Source organism: Neolamprologus brichardi, chromosome 7, assembly GCF_056152115.1.
Source record: "Neolamprologus brichardi isolate AB-2024 chromosome 7, ASM5615211v1, whole genome shotgun sequence".
Classification (NCBI taxonomy): domain Eukaryota; kingdom Metazoa; phylum Chordata; class Actinopteri; order Cichliformes; family Cichlidae; genus Neolamprologus; species Neolamprologus brichardi.
The window spans coordinates 9,972,581-9,990,840 of record NC_142110.1 but is presented as its reverse complement, the minus strand read 5'-3'; the positions used below and the strand labels follow the sequence as shown (position 1 = coordinate 9,990,840).

The 18,260-nt window shown below is 37.9% G+C and overlaps 1 protein-coding gene across 7 annotated transcripts in view; it reads right to left on the bottom strand.

The window, feature by feature from the left end:
* The window catches only part of shank3a (SH3 and multiple ankyrin repeat domains 3a), a 167,287-nt gene that overhangs the window by 127,354 nt on the left and 21,673 nt on the right, over nt 1-18,260 (bottom strand). For all 7 annotated transcript variants that reach the window (XR_015719240.1, XM_087843066.1, XM_087843060.1 and 4 more), the window contains exons 2-3: nt 5,521-5,724; nt 1,812-1,883 (exon numbers count right to left, since the gene is read on the bottom strand). Coding sequence is in view for 6 of the 7 variants with exons in the window: in XM_087843066.1 (XP_087699192.1) it covers nt 1,812-1,883; nt 5,521-5,724 (276 nt within the window). In the remaining variant the exon portion in view is untranslated. The remainder of the gene's footprint in view (nt 1-1,811; nt 1,884-5,520; nt 5,725-18,260) is intronic.

The window sequence follows — 18,260 nt, the reverse complement described above, 5'->3', positions numbered from 1 at the left end:
CAAAAGATCTAGTTTATGTTTATGTGACATCTACCATGCTTCTTTGTGTATGAGCACACTCTGTCCTCATGCAAGCCTGTTAGTGCTTGACATGGCCTAAAGAGAGTACTTCAATTACACATGAATGAACCAACAAACATACAGAGCAGCACTCTTACTTTGGCCCTCTTTTCTCAACCATCTCATAAAAAATTACACAATAAAACTCAACCAGAGCCTCTCAGATGCAAACACTTGGCTGACAGTACCAAGTAAGCAATTTCTAAAGTGCTTTGTTGTCTTAGTGATGTGAAACATTTCCGGTCTATAATTTTAATGGAGAATCAGTAAATTCAGCTGGAAATTATTTTGAATTTTACCTTTAAAAACACTTTTAGCACCCTGATCAGCCTGCTGGTGGGAAAACATAAAAAGGGAAAGAAAAAACAAAACAACTCTAAAATCAGATTGACAGCGATGTTTGCCAGAGAAATGCGACTACACAGGAAATTAGGCAGTAAGTACCAAGTACCAAGACCATGAAATGACTATTCTCAATATCCACCAGAAATAAATAACTAAAATGGAGGTATTTCATATAAACCTCTCAAAATGAAAGGGCCCCAGTAAAATTGCAAGTTTTATCACGCCAAAATTTACTAAACTATCAGCAAAAGATAATACATTTCATGTTGAGAAAATTAACCCAAATTCTAGTTGTCCTTTGCTGTATTGCCTCCAAAACTTAAATCCAATGCGATAAAACCACATTTCCTGAGCAACTCAATCTCCCAGTGTGGCTTGAAAACATTTTCCCGGGAGCATTTTTTCTGTCTTATTCATTTGTTTATGCATAAACACGTTACATGCCAGTCTACCATTGTATACAGCGTTGTTGTCCACTTTTTAATTTGAGCTTTTATTTATGTTACAAAAAACACTTTAAAAAGAAAGCCTAATTTCTGCTATTTAATACCTAAGAAATATCAACTTTCACAGATGGTTCCAAAATATGCCAAACTGCAAAATGCATAGCTACGTCTTGACTAAAGCCTCTGTAACTTTGTTCTGTTTCATTTCAGCAGCATGAATCACTCTGATATGAAAAATATATATATACTCTTAGTGTGTTTTCACATGTTATATTAATTGCATGTTCACTCACTATTTCCCATGATGATATAATATGCTTCCTTTGGTACTTTTAGTAAAAGCTTCTTTCAGCCGCTCCCTTCACAGAGGGTCGACACAGCAGATAGCTCCGCATATTTGATTTGACAGATTTCTTTCACCGGATGCTCTTCCTGACACATCCCCAAAGGGAATTGTGTCTAACCAGGGACTTTATGTGTTAGGCAAATGTGTAAACCACAAGACTATGGAACCACAATCATACCTTTGGCACTTTCAGTATAATAGCCATATTTTCAGAAAATATGGCTTTGGACAGCTAAATATTGGTTCTTGTGACATCTCTAGTCTGTACAGACATGTGTCTACAAGGAAAATCTGAAAAAAGAGAACGTGGAACAAGCGTGTGGGCGTTACTGAATGGTCTCAACATGATTTTGGATCCTTGGCTTCGCTTCAACAAGATTTCAATCCAACATATGTAGACCAGTTTCATAGACAACACTCATTGCTTCCATCATTACTTTCACCATCTAAACATCAAAAAGGACACAATTTTTTCTTGTAGTGGCCCACTGTGCCACTATGCTATCCAGTCAGTGTTTAAATTACTGTATTACTGTACCTGTATCACTGCGTTCAAAAGGTTGCACAAACAAAAAGCTTGTGGAATTGAAAACCACACGACTGTTTGGGCTTACCTTAGTGTGGAGCTTGGACAACTGCTTTTCATCCAGGTAGGTCTGAGTGTAGACACGTCGTTTATAGCGGAACTGAAAAAGAAGAACAAATATAAGAGACTTTTATCTCTGCTTTGCAAAAAAAATTAAAGTTATTAACTAAAATTGTCATGCAGTATCATCTGCTTAGCCTAGCTTGTGTAAAATAAATTATTTTCTATTAGTTTGTCCTATGAAATAGAAAGTGAGAGCAGAAACAAACATATTTGGACTTATTTAATAACTTTCAAAGTCATTATGAAATGAAATTTCTCACTGCAGCTTGCTGTCATCTCTTTCCAGCACTCCTGCATGTCATGTTTGTCATATATTACATCTTGCTTGAAAACCCAAAAACTGTAACTTGGAGCTTGAATATGAAACATAAATAGCTAAAAAAAAAAAAAAAAAAGTCTTCCAATATCAGCTAAACACCTCATGTATAGGAAAAGCACAAAAAAGACATTTTCGCCATTTTTAGATAAAATATTTTCTACAGCTAGAAAATCATATTAGAAAAGAAAAGCATAACAAAAGTTGAACTTGAACTCTGAAGGCAACCAATCAATACATTGTGTAATAAAAAGTAGAAAATCTGACAAAATAAAAGTCAAAAAGCAACTACTTGACTTTAAGTATAGCAGATAAATAAGTATAGCTGTACACAGAAAAGGCGATAAAGACAACTAAAATCACACCTGACAACTCCTCACAATCCTCCGTGACAAGATAATAAATTAAGATATAAAATGAGAATCCCACAGAAGATGACTTTTTCAGAAGCAGAGCAAGAAAGTGGTCAGCAATTTGGTCGGGATCCTTGTAGCTTAACAAATATGAGACAAAACATAGCTTTTTAAAAGAAAAAAAAATGTATATGTTGGAGAAAGTGTGCTGATTACATGGCTTGGCATATATAGAGTACAACCAGCTATTTATAAAAGAAATGACGAATGAACGAAGGTGCTTAACCAGAAAATGTTCCAGCAGCAGATGAGGATGTGGGCACAACTATTTCAGCACGTTTCCTAATATTATAACAACGCTTCTTTGTTTTGTTTTTTATCATAAAGAGGACAGATCCAAGGCACAAGTGGTCTAGTAATCAGACAATAAGTTAGAGATGTGGCAGTGGTGAGTTCAGGTAGCATGATGACTTGAGCTTTCACTACTGCAAACTAATTCATCAAGCTTTCTGACTCTATTATCCAACTTTGGTCAGTAGCTTTACCGGAATTTGTCAAAAGCCAGATCATTCATTAGCTCTGTTGCAAACTGCTTGTTTTGTAGAAAGGTTTCACTGAACACTGACAGCCTGTAATAGCTTTAAAACTTTGCGACTTTCACTGCCCAGGACTCCATGTATTTCAGGTCTCTTTGTGCTCGTGTGTGTACGTGTGTGCATGTGTGCTTCTCCAGCGATGTGTGGCATTCACCAACAGAGTAAATCCACAGCAGAGCACAAGATTTTCAGCCGCTAATCCAAACCTGTCAATCTTCTCTACACCCAACATGCCCAAGGGAATAACTGCAGGTCAATACATAGTGCTCTGGCAAAGTAGCAGCAGACACTTGTGCACACACAAACTGATCAACCCACGCCTATTGAGCTAAATTGTAAGTTTTAGGAAGTACAACCACAAATCCAGATAGAATTAGATACAGTACAGACTAGACAAATAAATGGACAAATGGCACTGACAACTTACCCACCCTGTCAGCTCTTGCATCATTTTGCCTCTTAAATTGTGTAAAATCCTAAATGCTGTGTAGAATGAATGTTAAGGGGTTTGGTAAAGGAACTTAACTGGTAATGCCATTGCATAAAATTGTGTTGTTGTTGTTTTTGTGATAAGCTGTGAATTAGTGTATGAGCTAAAACTGAGAATTTTAGAGAGAGGGTAGTAGAAAGTAGAAACATTAAAATGTGTAGACATAGTCTAGTAGACCTCCAAAATCAAGGTTAATTAACTTTAAATGAGTATTATTCATCCTTAAGCTGAGACATTACACAGTCTCAAGCTTGATTTGCAGTCAAGACTCTAGAAAACTAACATAGCTAATTTCATAACAAAGTTTTATAACAAAGTAACGTGACCAAAAATTCTTAATGTTTTAGGGAAGAATTTACTCTTTGGTAGATCTTCATTTCGCTTTATTTCAAGCTCTTGACATGTCACAAAATCACTGAAAACAAAGGCAACCAGTCGGGGAAAAAAAGAAAGAAAACCTAGCCATCATCTTTACACCCTTGTCTGTTAAACAGTCTCTAATTCTCTCAGATCAAAAAGCTTGATGGACAAGCACTGCAATTATCTTCGAGAGATGACAGCTGCTGCAGACAATAAACTGTCACTGACTACAGCATTATTGCTATCGGGTTTGACTGGCACATCAGAAAAAGCATACATCACACTTAAAATGATGCAGACACATGCATCCAAATGTCGCATCAGCCTGCATGCGAAGCATAAACACACATATAGACATACGACTTTTGAACAACAATGAGTTGTAATATGACTGACAAATGACATGGTGAGAAAAATGATAAGAGAAACTATTACACTGGCCTATGAACTGAATCACGCTGCCATGGGAACAAGGACCCCTCCCCGAAAAACCACAGGTGCAAGATGCTGTATTTATTATTAGGTTAAAGGGACTATGACTAAAAACACATTCATCAATATGCTTTAAAAAACAGATGTCTACAGTATGCTAGGATAAAACAAACAAAACGACAGTGCACTAAAACAAAGGTAAATTAAACAAAAACTATGTGCTGTATATGAATGAATCAGCACTGTGTGCAGGCATAGTGACACTGGTGTGCAGTGTTGGCCCCTATTATGCGAAGCAAGCACCTCTCACTGTTGTGTGAGTAGCAAGATTCAGCTGCTGTGAAGTTACTGCAGACTGGAATGATTAGGTTACTCTAATCAAACATGAAGTGTCTTAATAAGCTCAGGTTTCAGTTATCCAAATGTTGTGCCCCAGAAAGGAATTAAACAAACTGTTCATGCAGCATTATGATGGCCTCTCTGGCAGTTATTAGCTAGAACAGAGCTAGAGAGGCCACTAGACTGCAGAGCCGGCGTTAAGCATGTTCAGTTTCCCAAACATATTTCTTATATCTCCAATAAAAAACGTTAAGGATAGCTCTATATATTTCATATTTCGACAGCCCTACTACAGTAGTATGTATTCTTGTTGAAATCAGCTGAAGCAGCGACAACCAGCTTTTTCTGTAACATACAAAATAAATAAAACAACCATTATTGGGAACGCTGAACTGTTGTAAAATTTCCAAATTAAAACAGGATATGGACAGAGTTGTTTCATTAAGTGGTGCAGGAGGCACTGATTGGCCGGCTTGTTTGCCAGTATCAACATCAGTTCTTCAGCTTTTCCTAATAATGCTCATTTTGATCGTGTGTTTAGTATTCACAAACTGCTTTACGTAAATCATGCAAAGATAATTATTAGGACAATATATAAAATACAATAAAATATAGGAGGAATATAAAAGCCTTTCTAATGTGAATTGATTTTTCACAGAGTCAAAAATCTTTCTGAAGATGTTTGCAGAGAAAACGATTATGTATGGTGCTGTTGCATATACAACTTCTTTCTCTCTTCCTATCATACATCAGTGGAAGCCTCATAAATGCACACGATCCACACCTACCTCAAGGTAAGGTACAGGAGCAATGGATGGGAAGGGGTATTCCCTTAGCCGTCTCTCCTCATCCAGAAACTTGCCAGCCCTGCCGTTGTATGCCGGCTGGAATAGGCCATAGTTTAATACATCCTTCAGGCTCTGGTTGAGAGTACACAGGATTCGCTGCTTGGACAGCCAGATTGGTGCATCCACATTGAATTTTAAACACTTCTGCAGAGACAAGAGTGAAAAAAGGGAAGAAGGTTAACTTCATGGCATTTTTTAAACATATCACATACTGCGCTTAAGTGGAATTAGGAGAATGATATGTAACATAAAAGAAGGACATATAACATTAAATATAAGGACCTGTTTCATCACAGAGACATACATTGGATGTCCAATATCATAAGAATAAGAAAAAGCCAATTCACATACAGTACTGTACAAGAATCTTAAACCAAACCTGATTTCTTTCTACTTTGCTCCCAAGAAGCCAAACTTACATATATATTGCGTATATATAAGAGCTGATGAGAGAAGGCATAAAAAATTTAAATTGTATCTTTAGACACTTTGTTACTAGCAGCCTATCGCAAAAAAAACAAACAAAAAAACACATAATTTGTTCCCACTTTCTTAGTGAAATCAAGGAAAACATAGCACAGTTAGACATAAAATAGTTTTTTTGCACCAACAAGGTGAAGTCCAAAACAGCTATTAGATAAAAACTTGACAAATCTCTTCATGGTGTGCAGTTTTCCTAAAACATGTGAGGAAACTGGACAAGTGGAGGACAAAAGAAGAAGTAGCCCAAAAAACTTTCTGTAGTAGATGAACAAAATAGTATTTCAAAGTCATGTCCTTTAAAAAAAATCCAGCAATGACCTGACACAAGATCTGAGAGATGCCTCATCAGAAAGAGTCTCAGTGGAAACGTGGCTGTCAGGAAGCCATTCTTAAGGGAGTGAACCAGGGAGAAAAGGCGTGCCAAGTTACACAAGAACTGGACTAAAATTTAGTGGCATCAGGCCTTTTGGATTTAAATACTAATGTAAAGTTTTGAATTCACACCACCGTCAACAAATACACAAATACAGAGGAGGTTAGAAGGGAGGGACAACACTGAATGTCTACAGTTATCTGTCACACATGGTGGAAGCTCTGTTATGGTTTGAAAGCTGCATTTCAGTGGTGTTGGAGATTGAACACAGAAAAATACCATTGGATTTGAATCCACCATGCAATACCATCTGGAAAGCAATGATGACTTTGATCCCAAACACTCAGCCAATGTAGTAAACGCATACCTGAACAGAAAAACACAACAGAGGAAGATTAGGTGTGGACTGGCATCCCAAAAGCCTGGACCTAAACATTTCTGAAGCAGAGTGGGATCATCTTCAGTGAGAATGGAACAAAAGAAAGCCAACATCCAAAGAAGAGCTTTGAATGCAATTCAAGAAGCCTGGAGAACTATTCCTGAAGGCTACTCAAAAGAAACTACAGGAAAGCTTGCCTGATAGAGTTCAGGCTATGTGTGTACAGATGGTCATTGTATTGTATAAACTCAGTTTTTCCTTATGTAATCAAATCAAATCAAATCACTTTTATTGTCACATCACATGTGCAGGTACACTGGTACAGTACATGTGAGTGAAATTCTTGTGTGCGAGCTTCACAAGCAACAGAGTTGTGCAAAAATACAATAACATAAAACAAGCAAAATATAAGAATGGCTAAATCTGAGACTAATAAATATACTAATAAATATATGTACAATATATGTACTGTATCTCCATATATGTTTCTACCTTTCATTACATAATTGCACCCACCTCCCCATTTTCTCAACAAAATATAAAGGGTTGGCTCAAGATTTTGTGCAGTAATTTATGTATAGTAATAGCTTCAGAATTACTTTTGAGACTTTTCTTCGAAAGGTCATCTTAACAGTCAGTGGTAGTTACCAGTAAATGAAACTAGAGAATAATAGGCAAAAGCTCTCACAGAAAGCCTTTATTTTGCTGACATCAATTTTTCAGAAACTTCTGGTGTCACGCCTGAGGCAAAAGCCAGGTCTTTTAATATAATATGCAATTCACATAGGTATGGTGGCTTTTCACAGTTATATATTACTGTTCACCCTAAGAGCCTGTGGTAGTTAAAGTAAACAAAACTAAGCAGAATTTCTTACACATAAAGCTGACATCCATTTTTCAGCAACATAATGTTGTGTCAACACGTGAATGTGCATTATTTATTATTCTAGGAAAAATGAAGCGAGGCATTATGTAACTGCTACAGCAACAGCAGCAGGAGTTCTGTCTTTAGTCATAAATGCAAGAGTTCAAAGGTTCTGATGCCTGTGGGAAAGATGTGGAAAAACAATCCACTCTGCTGATTTCTGTGCTCTGATAAGCAACCGCATATATATGCAATACATACTGTATACAGTGGAAATCTGCCTCTTAGGCATAAACTTCTCCTGTCTAAAAAAAAACATCTCAAAAATTGTAAACGTCTGCCAACTGTTATTAAAACTCAAATATTGGCTAGTTAACAGTATATGCAGTGCTATGCAACCAACTTCTCCAGTGTGCAAATGAGTATGGATATTGTGGCAGGTTCAAACACTTGCAGAGCCTAAGCTATAAATGGCACAGAGAGCAGAGAAAGTACCAAACCAATAAGTGATAAATCAATAATTCCTGCCTGCAATATAAACTCCAAACTTCAGCTCTAACCCATTCAGCATCACTGTATTTCTGACAGTGAGATGAAAATGTTAACAATAAAATCTTCTAACAGCAACACATCACTAACAACAACCACACGCAAGTGTCAAAATGCAGAGGCATATTAGTTCATCTCTTTAATATTCTGAGTTTGGCAAAGTAATAAATGAGTCAAGAATGAAAGTGCAAACATTACAGTAGTTGCAGAAGCAAAGACACACGGTAATGCAAAATTCAGAGATATAGGAATCCTGGTTCTAAAATATTAAACAACGTGTTTAATATTACTGAGTTATACTACGTTTTTCATGCATTGCTCCAAAGTTCAACTAAATCAGCTGAATCAAAATCACACGGGCTTTGATGGGACCTTATCATTCTACAGTCTTGGCCTGCATGATGTGCTCTGTGCTGAGCTCAACCAGCAGAATTGCAGAGGATGTGCCTGAACCAGAGGTATAACTGCTACAGACCATTTAACAGTTTAAGAATTGGCTTGTCCCCAGTGTGTAAGACTTTGTCACCTTAAGAAGTAACTGAAGAAAATATTTTAAAATGGCAAATTGCTATTGATAGTGCTGTTGATTGTTGAATTTAAATGGTAACCCTCAGTTACGTCAAGAGAATCAGATGAGAAAAATATGGGTTCTGTCTACCCTGAATTGATCTGTCCTACTTCATATACCAGGTGACCATATCAATGGTTTTTGAAGCCAGCAAGTCATGATATCATTTAACCAATTATTCTTAGGTTGATAATTGTTAATAGGTTATTTGGATTCCTTATTAAGACCTGCTAAATAAAGGTCTGGCTATGTGAGGTCAATAAATAAAACTATTACTAAAATTTATATCCCTCTAGCTATCCAACAAGTTGTACTTTTTACTGTACAATGTAAACAGCCTGACACTTGTCTTCAGTTGCAGGTCTCCATCTGAGTTCCTCTGGTTGCAGTAAAAATTCTGTAAAGATGGTTATATGATAGTAACATCTTCATTGTTAATGTTGGTAAAGTATATTAGTCTTTTTAGACCATATCAAAGGCTGTGGTTACAGACACTTCTATACAATAGCTCTCTAGGTTACATTTTTCACTTCCCATTTCGCAAAACGCACTAATCACTAATCAATCCAGCAATCCACAGCTAACCTGGGATTTCCAAGGAAAGAGGTCCCCTTTCAAATTCTCTACTATTTGGCTTTACTATGCGTTTTCTTCTTTCAAAACAGTCGGGATTTTACCATCAAGGTCTCTTTAGTTAATCTCTTTGGTATTGCTTTAAGGGGAATATTTGTTGACAACTATTCATTTCATCATTAAACGTAAAGTTAAATACAATGGTTATAGTTATTTCTGTCATGTTCCTTTGGTTTTATATCCAGCATTTTCAGTTTTAGACTCACTCTTCTGTTTGATGTTTTCTGTTTGACTTTATTGTGGTTTTGAGTTGAACATGATCTTTTCTTAGGTTGTGTTTTCATTTCGATTTTGTATTCATAGTTTTCTTTCTTGGTTATTCTTAAGTTCTCCATGCCTAGTCGCTGTTTCTGTTATGTTTCCCATGTTTAGTCAGTTGTTGTCTTTGTCTTTACTTCATCTGTCAAGATCCATCTCAGTGGTTAGGCTTCCTGTTTTATTTTGATAGTCTCTCATCTCATGTGCATTATATTCAGTTTTGTTTCCCCTCATGTTCGTTAATTCATTTTGTTCATCTGCACCTTGTTTTCACCAGCTGTGTGCCGGATTACCTCATGTGTATTTAAACCCTCGGTTCTCCTTAGTTTTTTTGATGCATTGTACTGTTTGTCTGCATAAGCATTTTCCTTGTGTATTGCCTGCTTTGGATTATTTTTGAACCCCACTTTCCTCAGTCATCTGGATTTGCTGCCTCACCTAAATAAAGGTATGTTTTTTCTTTCTTAAATCCTGTCCTGTTTTCTGCTTTTTTTGGGTCCAGATTTTCCATAACCATGACAAAACAATGCAACCACACTGGACCCAGCAGGCAGTGCAATAGCACTGGATGAGGAGTTATGGGAGGAGTTCCAGAGATTTGTTAAAATTTCTAAATGAATTATGACTCTACTGATGTTGGAGTCGAAGGCCCGTTAGCACCAACCCTGGCCTCCAACCCAAGCTGCCAGAGGATCTCCGCCTCTCCTCAGTCTCTGCCGCTGGCAACGGGGCAAATCTCGAGAAGTTCTTTGTCTCCTCCCATAACTCCACTGGCCATATGGCCAGCCTCCTGAGCCATTCCACAGGCAATGCTGGCCACATCCTGGACCGAGCTTTTGTGGCCGACTCAGTCTCCTGAACTGGTGCGTCACCCCATGGCCAGGCCATGTTGGACTCAGAGACATTGTATGTTGGTTCTGTTTCAGGCTGTAATTTATTTTTCATCAAGAGCTTGGATTACTGAGGGGTTAAGATTAATTCCTGTTGGAATTAACAGCAGTTGCTCTAGAGGGGCAACAATAAGACAACCCCCAAACCACAGGTGGAGGCCACTGACATTTATTTCCTCATCATCTTTTCTCACTGTCTTTTCACTAGTCTTGCACTGTCACTACTGGTAGAATGTGGTCATACCTGGACCTTAAAGAGGTTCCAAAGGTAGTCGAACTCCTCTAGGATGGTACATCATAGGTCATCTCATCAATATGTGCCATTGCCAGGAGGTCTGCAATGTCTCTTAACACAGTATCAAGAGCATAGAGAAAGCAGTTCCTCAAGGAAAGCTGACTAGGCAGAAGAAGGTCCTTAATTCATCAGCAGCACTCATATTTGCTCCTTTTTGCAAGGAGGAAGAGGATGAGCACTGACAGGGCTCTACAAAATGACTTCCAGCAGGCCACTGGTGTAAATGTTTTTGACCAAACAATTAGAAACAGACTTGATGAGTTTGTCCTGAGGGCCCGACATCCTCTTGCACTCTGCTCACTGCCTGGGACTGAGCTCCAGTGGCATTTGCAATAGAATACCAGAATTAGTATGTTGGCACTGGCACTCTGTATTTTTCAAAGATGCGTGCAGGTTCACGATGAGAACATGTGACAGAGATTTACAGGTTAGACAACAGCACCCTGACTGCCATTAGAAATGGTAAATGGTAAATGGCCTGTATTTGTATAGCGCTTTTACTAGTCCCGCCTAGGGACCCCAAAGCGCTTTTACACGTCCAGTCATCCACCCATTCACTCTCACATTCACACACTGGTGGAGGCAAGCTACAGTTGTAGCCACAGCTGCCCTGGGGCAGACTGACAGAAGCGAGGCTGCCATATCGCGCCATCGGCCCTTCTGGCCAACACCAGTAGGCGGTAGGTGAAGTGTCCTGCCCAAGGACACAACGACCGAGACTGTCCGAGCCGGGGCTCGAACCGGCAACCTTCCGATTACAAGGCGAACTCCCAACTCTTGAGCCACGATCGCCCATAATGTGAATATAAACAATAGGTTGGTTTTTTTTACAGTAATTACATAAACAAACACAATTGTGTCTGAGAGTCAAATTGAGTCACTTAAAATCCAGTGAACTGTTCAAGTTTGTCAGAAAACTGCTTACTGACTTTATTTAAGGGATAATTTTAAGGCAATATAAAGGCTTATTTTGTAAACTGACAGAAATCACTTTAATAAAGAACAGTGGTCCCTAAATCTAAAAAATAGAATCTGTTATGGATGTACTGCCAACTGAAATCGAGATGAAATCTACTGTTAGATCTATTGTCAGACCCAATGCTGGTGCTGGGTCCTAGGTTTTTCCTGGTATAACAATATGTGAGAATATGCAAGCACTTCCTGGAGGATGAAGGAACTTATACCATTGACAGGACGCTACACTGACCTGACCTAAATCCAATAGAACACCTTTGGGACATTATGTTTTGGTCTGGTTGACCCCCAGACTGTCCAGGACATCAGTAAACACTTTGGAGGAGGACACAGTCTGTTGTTTCATTAGAAGCATGCCCCAATGTTATCTAGCAAAATTGAACTACCCTCTAGATTGATAATTTTCATTTCTATCAAACGATTTGACATCCCTTCATTAATTTTTTTCATTTTTTTTTTTTTTATAAAGAAAGGCTCACACGGCTCTTTATTTGTTTTGAACAAAACCTCTAGGATTTGCCTGAGTCTGGGCACAATTATATCACTGATCAGAAGGAACAGCATTTCCATGCTGCACACTACCCCAACACAAAGGAATGACAACAAAAGTCTTCCCTAAAAACTGAAAGAAAGAGACATTCACTGCGCTGCTTGAGTTGAGTTTTTTCTGATGTATTAAAAGAATAGCAATAATAATAATAATAATAATAATAATAATACAACCATTTTAGACAGTGATAGGTATTCTATTATTGAACCAAATACAACCGAATATATCAGCCATAACAGCTAACTTTGTTAAGGGTAAATTTAATATGCTAGAAAATCACTTTAGGGCCGCAGCTCGTATGCCAGTCTAGTATGTCAGGCTGACCTAAGTCTGCGGAGAGCTTCTAATAAAGCACAGTTCTACACACAAAGTTTGTACGAAGGCACATTGTATTATTTATTATAGAAATGCTTTTAGCAAGGAAAATGATGTGGCCAAAGCTTGCAGGCTATGATTTTGAGATGCACAATGGGAATACTGCATTACTGTCCTTGATTGATTCAACAGTTTTACCAGATTTCATAGAATTAAATAAGAATCACCTAACTTTTTCTAAGCTCATCATGCCCATATGGAAAAGAAATAGTAAAAACTTATAAAAGACTTGCATAAGATGTGGCCTACTTCATATAGTAAATCATATAAGGCTTATATGATTTACTCATGAATAGGGATGGGTACCGGTAGTAACCAGACCGAAAAGCAACGCACATTTTAGTGCTTTATTTCGGTGCTTTTTTTGCTGAGATGTGATACACTTCAGATTCTAGCCAATCATTTTATGTTTCCAAGGATAGTAGGCGGGCCCAGGTACGTACGTTCTTTTAGAGCAGCGCTACAGATTAAAAATGCCCAAGGCGAAGCGGTCAAAGTCTGGCTGTACTTCACAGCAAAAAATGCAAACTCAGCAGCCTGCAACAAGTGCTTAAGGTGATACTGTGCAAAGGAGGTAACACCTTGAATCTGATGAAACACCTGGCGACGCATGGTGTGTTTTTTTTTAAGCCGAGAAATGCACCGTACCTACTACGTGTGTGGTGCCTGCTATCGGACCCGGAATTAGCAACCTCCCCCAAAAACCCGAAGAGGAGAGTCCTGGCCCCTAGCCCTGTCAGTGTAGCAGAAATGATGACGGATGATGATGGCAGCAGCAGCTGTTCTTCTCTGCGTGAGTAGCTTAATGTTGTTCGTGTGTAATTTACGTTGAGTAGGCTCACCACGTTATTACATTAATGCATGTAAGGTGAACTAGCAAACACCGTCGTAGTTACATGCAGCTGTCTTCTTGTTTGATGGCAGATGCTCCCTTCACCCTGGCCAAAAAGGCTAAAATGACCAACGAAAAATTGGAAAACAGATAAACATGAGAGGTTTTAGGACAAAGTTTGTGTTTTTTCCATTGTTTAAGCACTGCTTCCAGCCAAGAGTGATACCATATATGCCCTATAGCTGCAGAAAAGTCTAACATTGTTATCTTTTTACAAAAACCAGCTAAACATGAGAGCTTTTTGGACAAAGTTTGTGTTCTCCATTCTTTAAGCACCGGCACCGTTTCAAAAGTACCAGTTTGGCACCGGTATTGGATAAAACCTAAACGATACCCATCCCTACTCATGAAAGTGGCCACTTTCTCATTACTTTTATATATTGTTTTAGTAAGTATCCAAAACATACAAGTTTCATTTCTATAATTTTTAAAGGGATCTTATATCTGTTTTCACTCTTGTATCCTTTTCATACAAGTTTCACACAAGTCAGATACAAACTTTATAAGATTTCTATATATCTTTTCCATATGTGTGGACTGCTGCTGCAGCCCATTTAAGATTGCACAAATAATAATCCACCATGCTTAACAGTTTAGTTGGTTTTGTGTGCAGTACTATTTTCATCTTTTTAGCTTTCGCACATCATCCACGTAGCCTTTTCAAATATTAAGATGGACACTTTCTGGAAACACAGTTGTATTTAAAGACATCTACTTTATCATTAGACTGCATTTCTGTCACATAAAATCATGGTTGAGGCAAGAACGGGTAAAAAGATGAGGTCTTGAAGGTTGTTTTTTTTACTAGAAACAAAACAAGATGGAGTGCACACAAAATTAAGTCAAATTATAGTTTATGTGTTACTTTTTTGTATCGCTTTTTGACTCGAACAAAACAACATACAAAACAGAAAATGTCTGTACAACTACCCCATTGTTAAATCAAGAAAAAAAAAGCCCTTAACCAACAAATTGGCCCAAATAATTTGCATCTAACGTCATAAAAAGCATTTCTTTGAAAGCATCAGACAATATGTTTTGGGTCTGTGGAGTTTAAAGGGCATCGACTGAAGCTCTTCAAGAGTGACTTAATATACCAACTGACATCCTTCAGAGTCTTTCAATCATGCTGCTAAGAAATGAACTGAACCGAATCTTGAAAACTGAACCAGAACTATTGCAGGTGATGCACAAAGTGGTTAATGTAATAATATATAATGTTGTGATTACTGCAGTTTAGTTTTGTGTCCATTCAAAATCTGCTATTTAAAAGGTGACTATATAGCTAAAATTTAAAAGGTCGGATCCACAGTATCCATTAGTCTCATTGCCAAAAACTGGACAGAAAAAGTGAATAATACTCTTGTCGTCAACAGAAGCTGATTTACTGTGGCTGACTGTAAAATGCTTTTATTTGGCCTCTAATGGACTGTATGACTGTTGCTGAGTAAGGTTCTGGAACTGAACCCTTCTTATTGTTAGTACTTTTATAAGCTGTGCATATGCCAACCTGAAATACCAAAATTATTCATAAAACCATTAGAAGAATTATTTTTATTATTGTGAGGAATGATTAAGAGAAATATTGTGTTCATTTGACATATCACAGGTTACACAAACACACACACGCACATGCCCGCCTATGCATAGATCATATCACCAGGTCTTAAACTATTATTACTTTTCTGTTGCCACTTAAAACAAAAGTCCCTCAAAGTTTCACAGAAATCTAGATGACAAATATCAAAGAATGAGTCCTCTTTGCTCCTCAGCTTTGAGCTGCAATGCAGTTCCAGACTGAATATCAAAATGAAACCAATGAGAGCAAAAGAAAGAACATAAGTGAAGTAGAAGGAGACAAATAGAATTGAATTGGGAGGTAGAAAAAACCAGCAGGATAATGAAAAATGCCTCCACACAATAAGAACCATAGTGTGCAATTATTGAGAATATGCAACTGTGTGTGTGTGTGTGTGTGTGTGTGTGTGTGTGTGTGTGTGTGTGTGTGTGTGTGTGTGTGTGTGTGTGTGCGCGCATATCTGCCTTCAAAGGCCTTGTTTTGACAGCACAATCACAAAACCTTGAAAATAATGAAAATCCCCTGAAAAGGATTAGGTGGTAGAAAATATACATTATATATTATATTAAAGACGTCATAGTACCATATCATTCCATTAGAGCACTTTGCTCTCAGACTGCTGCCTTACTTGTAGTTCTTAGGATATTTAAAAGTAGAATGGGAGACAGAGCTTTCAGGCCCTTCTTCTGTGGAACCAGCTGCCATTTTGAATTTGGGAGACAGACACTCTCTCTACTTAAGATGATCAAAAAGGAACTTTTTAAACCTAAAGCTTATACATAGTTAGGGTTGGAGCAGGTGACCCTGAATCCACCTTTAGTTACGCTACAATAGATCTAGGCTGCTGGGGTCTTCCCATTATGCACCGCATGTTTTTCTTCACTCACCTTTTTCGCTCACTATGTGTTTATACACCAGTATGCATTTAATCTCTAGTTATTATTAATCTCAGGCTCTCTTCCACAGTGTGTTTTTATCTTATCTTCCTCCCCTCACCTCCAATCTGTCGCACCGGATGTTGCGCCGCCCCAAGTTTCTGCTGTAGGTTTCTTCCCATTAAAAGGAAGTTTTTCCTTTCCACTGTCACCTAGTCTTTGTTTATAGGGTCTTGTTTGATTGTTGGGGTTTTACCTCTATTATCGTAAGGTCTTAAACTTTCTTTCCAGAAAACTGATTCATGATATGACAGCTAGTGACACGTCACATGATACGGCTACACATTTTATCTAGTAAAGTACACATTACTGGTATTGTGTTAGTATTTTGGCTCACGAACTGCTTAATTCTTCTTACATTCAACATGTTTCTGGAAAATTACTCATTTTGTGACATGGGACAGATGAGTACACTGTGGTCATAAAGGAATGGGCATAAAAAGAAAATATCCAAGAAAATATCTCTCACACCAATTACAATATGGCTACCATTCTGAGCTATTGAACCAGGGCAGGATAAATCCATACTTTTATTTTGTATATGCCAAATTTTGAGCCTATTATCTGAGTGCCGCAACATAAACAGAGCTTCATCAGAGCAGATAATAATTTTGCAGTCTTTTCCTGTCTGATTTTGGTGAGCTCATGCGAACTGTAGCCTAAGTTTCTTGTTCTTTACTGACAAGAGTTGCACCTGGTGTGGTCTTCTGCTGCCATAGACCATCGGCTTCAAGGTTTGATGCACTGTGCATTTAGAGATGCTCATTTGCATACCTCGGTTTTACCAAATGGTTATTTGAGTTGCCGTTGTCTTGCTATAAACTCAAAGCAGTCTGGTCATTTTCCTCTGACCTCTGGCATCAACAAAGCATTTGTACCTAGAGAACTGCAGCTCACCAAATATTTTCTCTTTCTGACCATTCTCTGTTAACCTTACAGAAGGTTGTGTGGGAAAAACCCCAAAAGATTAGCATTTACTGCAATACTCAAACCACTCTGTCAGCAGTTATACAGGAGCAGTAATAACTTAGAAATACATCTGCACAGGAATTCAAGATGCTGAAACACCCATTAGGCAGATTCTGAAGTGGATTGGAGCAATGTGAGCCACTACTAGTTTGTCATCCTCATGCTCTTGACATCTTATCTTCGTCTTGATATGTGACTGTTGCCAGCTGTTGCTCCTGCTGTCCATTGTCATCATATAGTAAACTAAACTAAATAAACGCTCAGCATGACTAAAAGAAGTCATGCAGATTGAATACCCAGCTGTGATTGTTTCTAAACGGAGGGGAACTGGGGAATGATCCATAAGAAGCAGAAAAAGACAGAATGTATAATCGGTGAACTATGAATGAACTGTTTATTCCCAAAGTGTAATATATATATTATAGTTGATCATTTGAAGCCTCTTTATGGCTAAATCATCAAGAATATACTATGAAAAACTCTGAAAAGCCCTGTGTTACATTCATACACTTGGGCAAGAATTTGACAATCTGCCTCCATCAATATCCATCTTCTGCTGCCAAATGCCTTGCACATTGCATTTAGACCAAGTTGTTTTAGACAGACCTCTCACAGTATATCTTTTGGTATTCAGAGTATTGCTGGTAATGGTTTTAACATAGGCATACTTAACAACAATTGAACATATTGATATTCAGTGTGATTGGTGCAATGGGGTTAGCAATTATTTGCCCGTTGGGTTTTTGGAAAGACAGATGTTTAAGTCATTAAGAAGAAAATAGCAAGGTCATTGGTAATGGGTCAGCATCAGATCTCCTTTCACATTATTCATGCAACAAATTATTTTCAGTGATTAAGTTAATCAGTCAGTTATATTTTTAATTAATTCTATGAAATTTCACAGTGAAAGACTGCTATGCTATTCATGATTAGGAAAACTTAAGCTATTCAAAAGACTCCAATAGGAAGTAGAAACTCACACAAAAGCACCAAATAATGCAATTTAAGAATGTAAAGGCTAGAAGCGTATAATGCTATCACCATTTTTGCGTGAAGCACGACTCAAACGAGAATGAGCGAAGATCAGGAGCTCTAATGATTCCTCCCCAGCC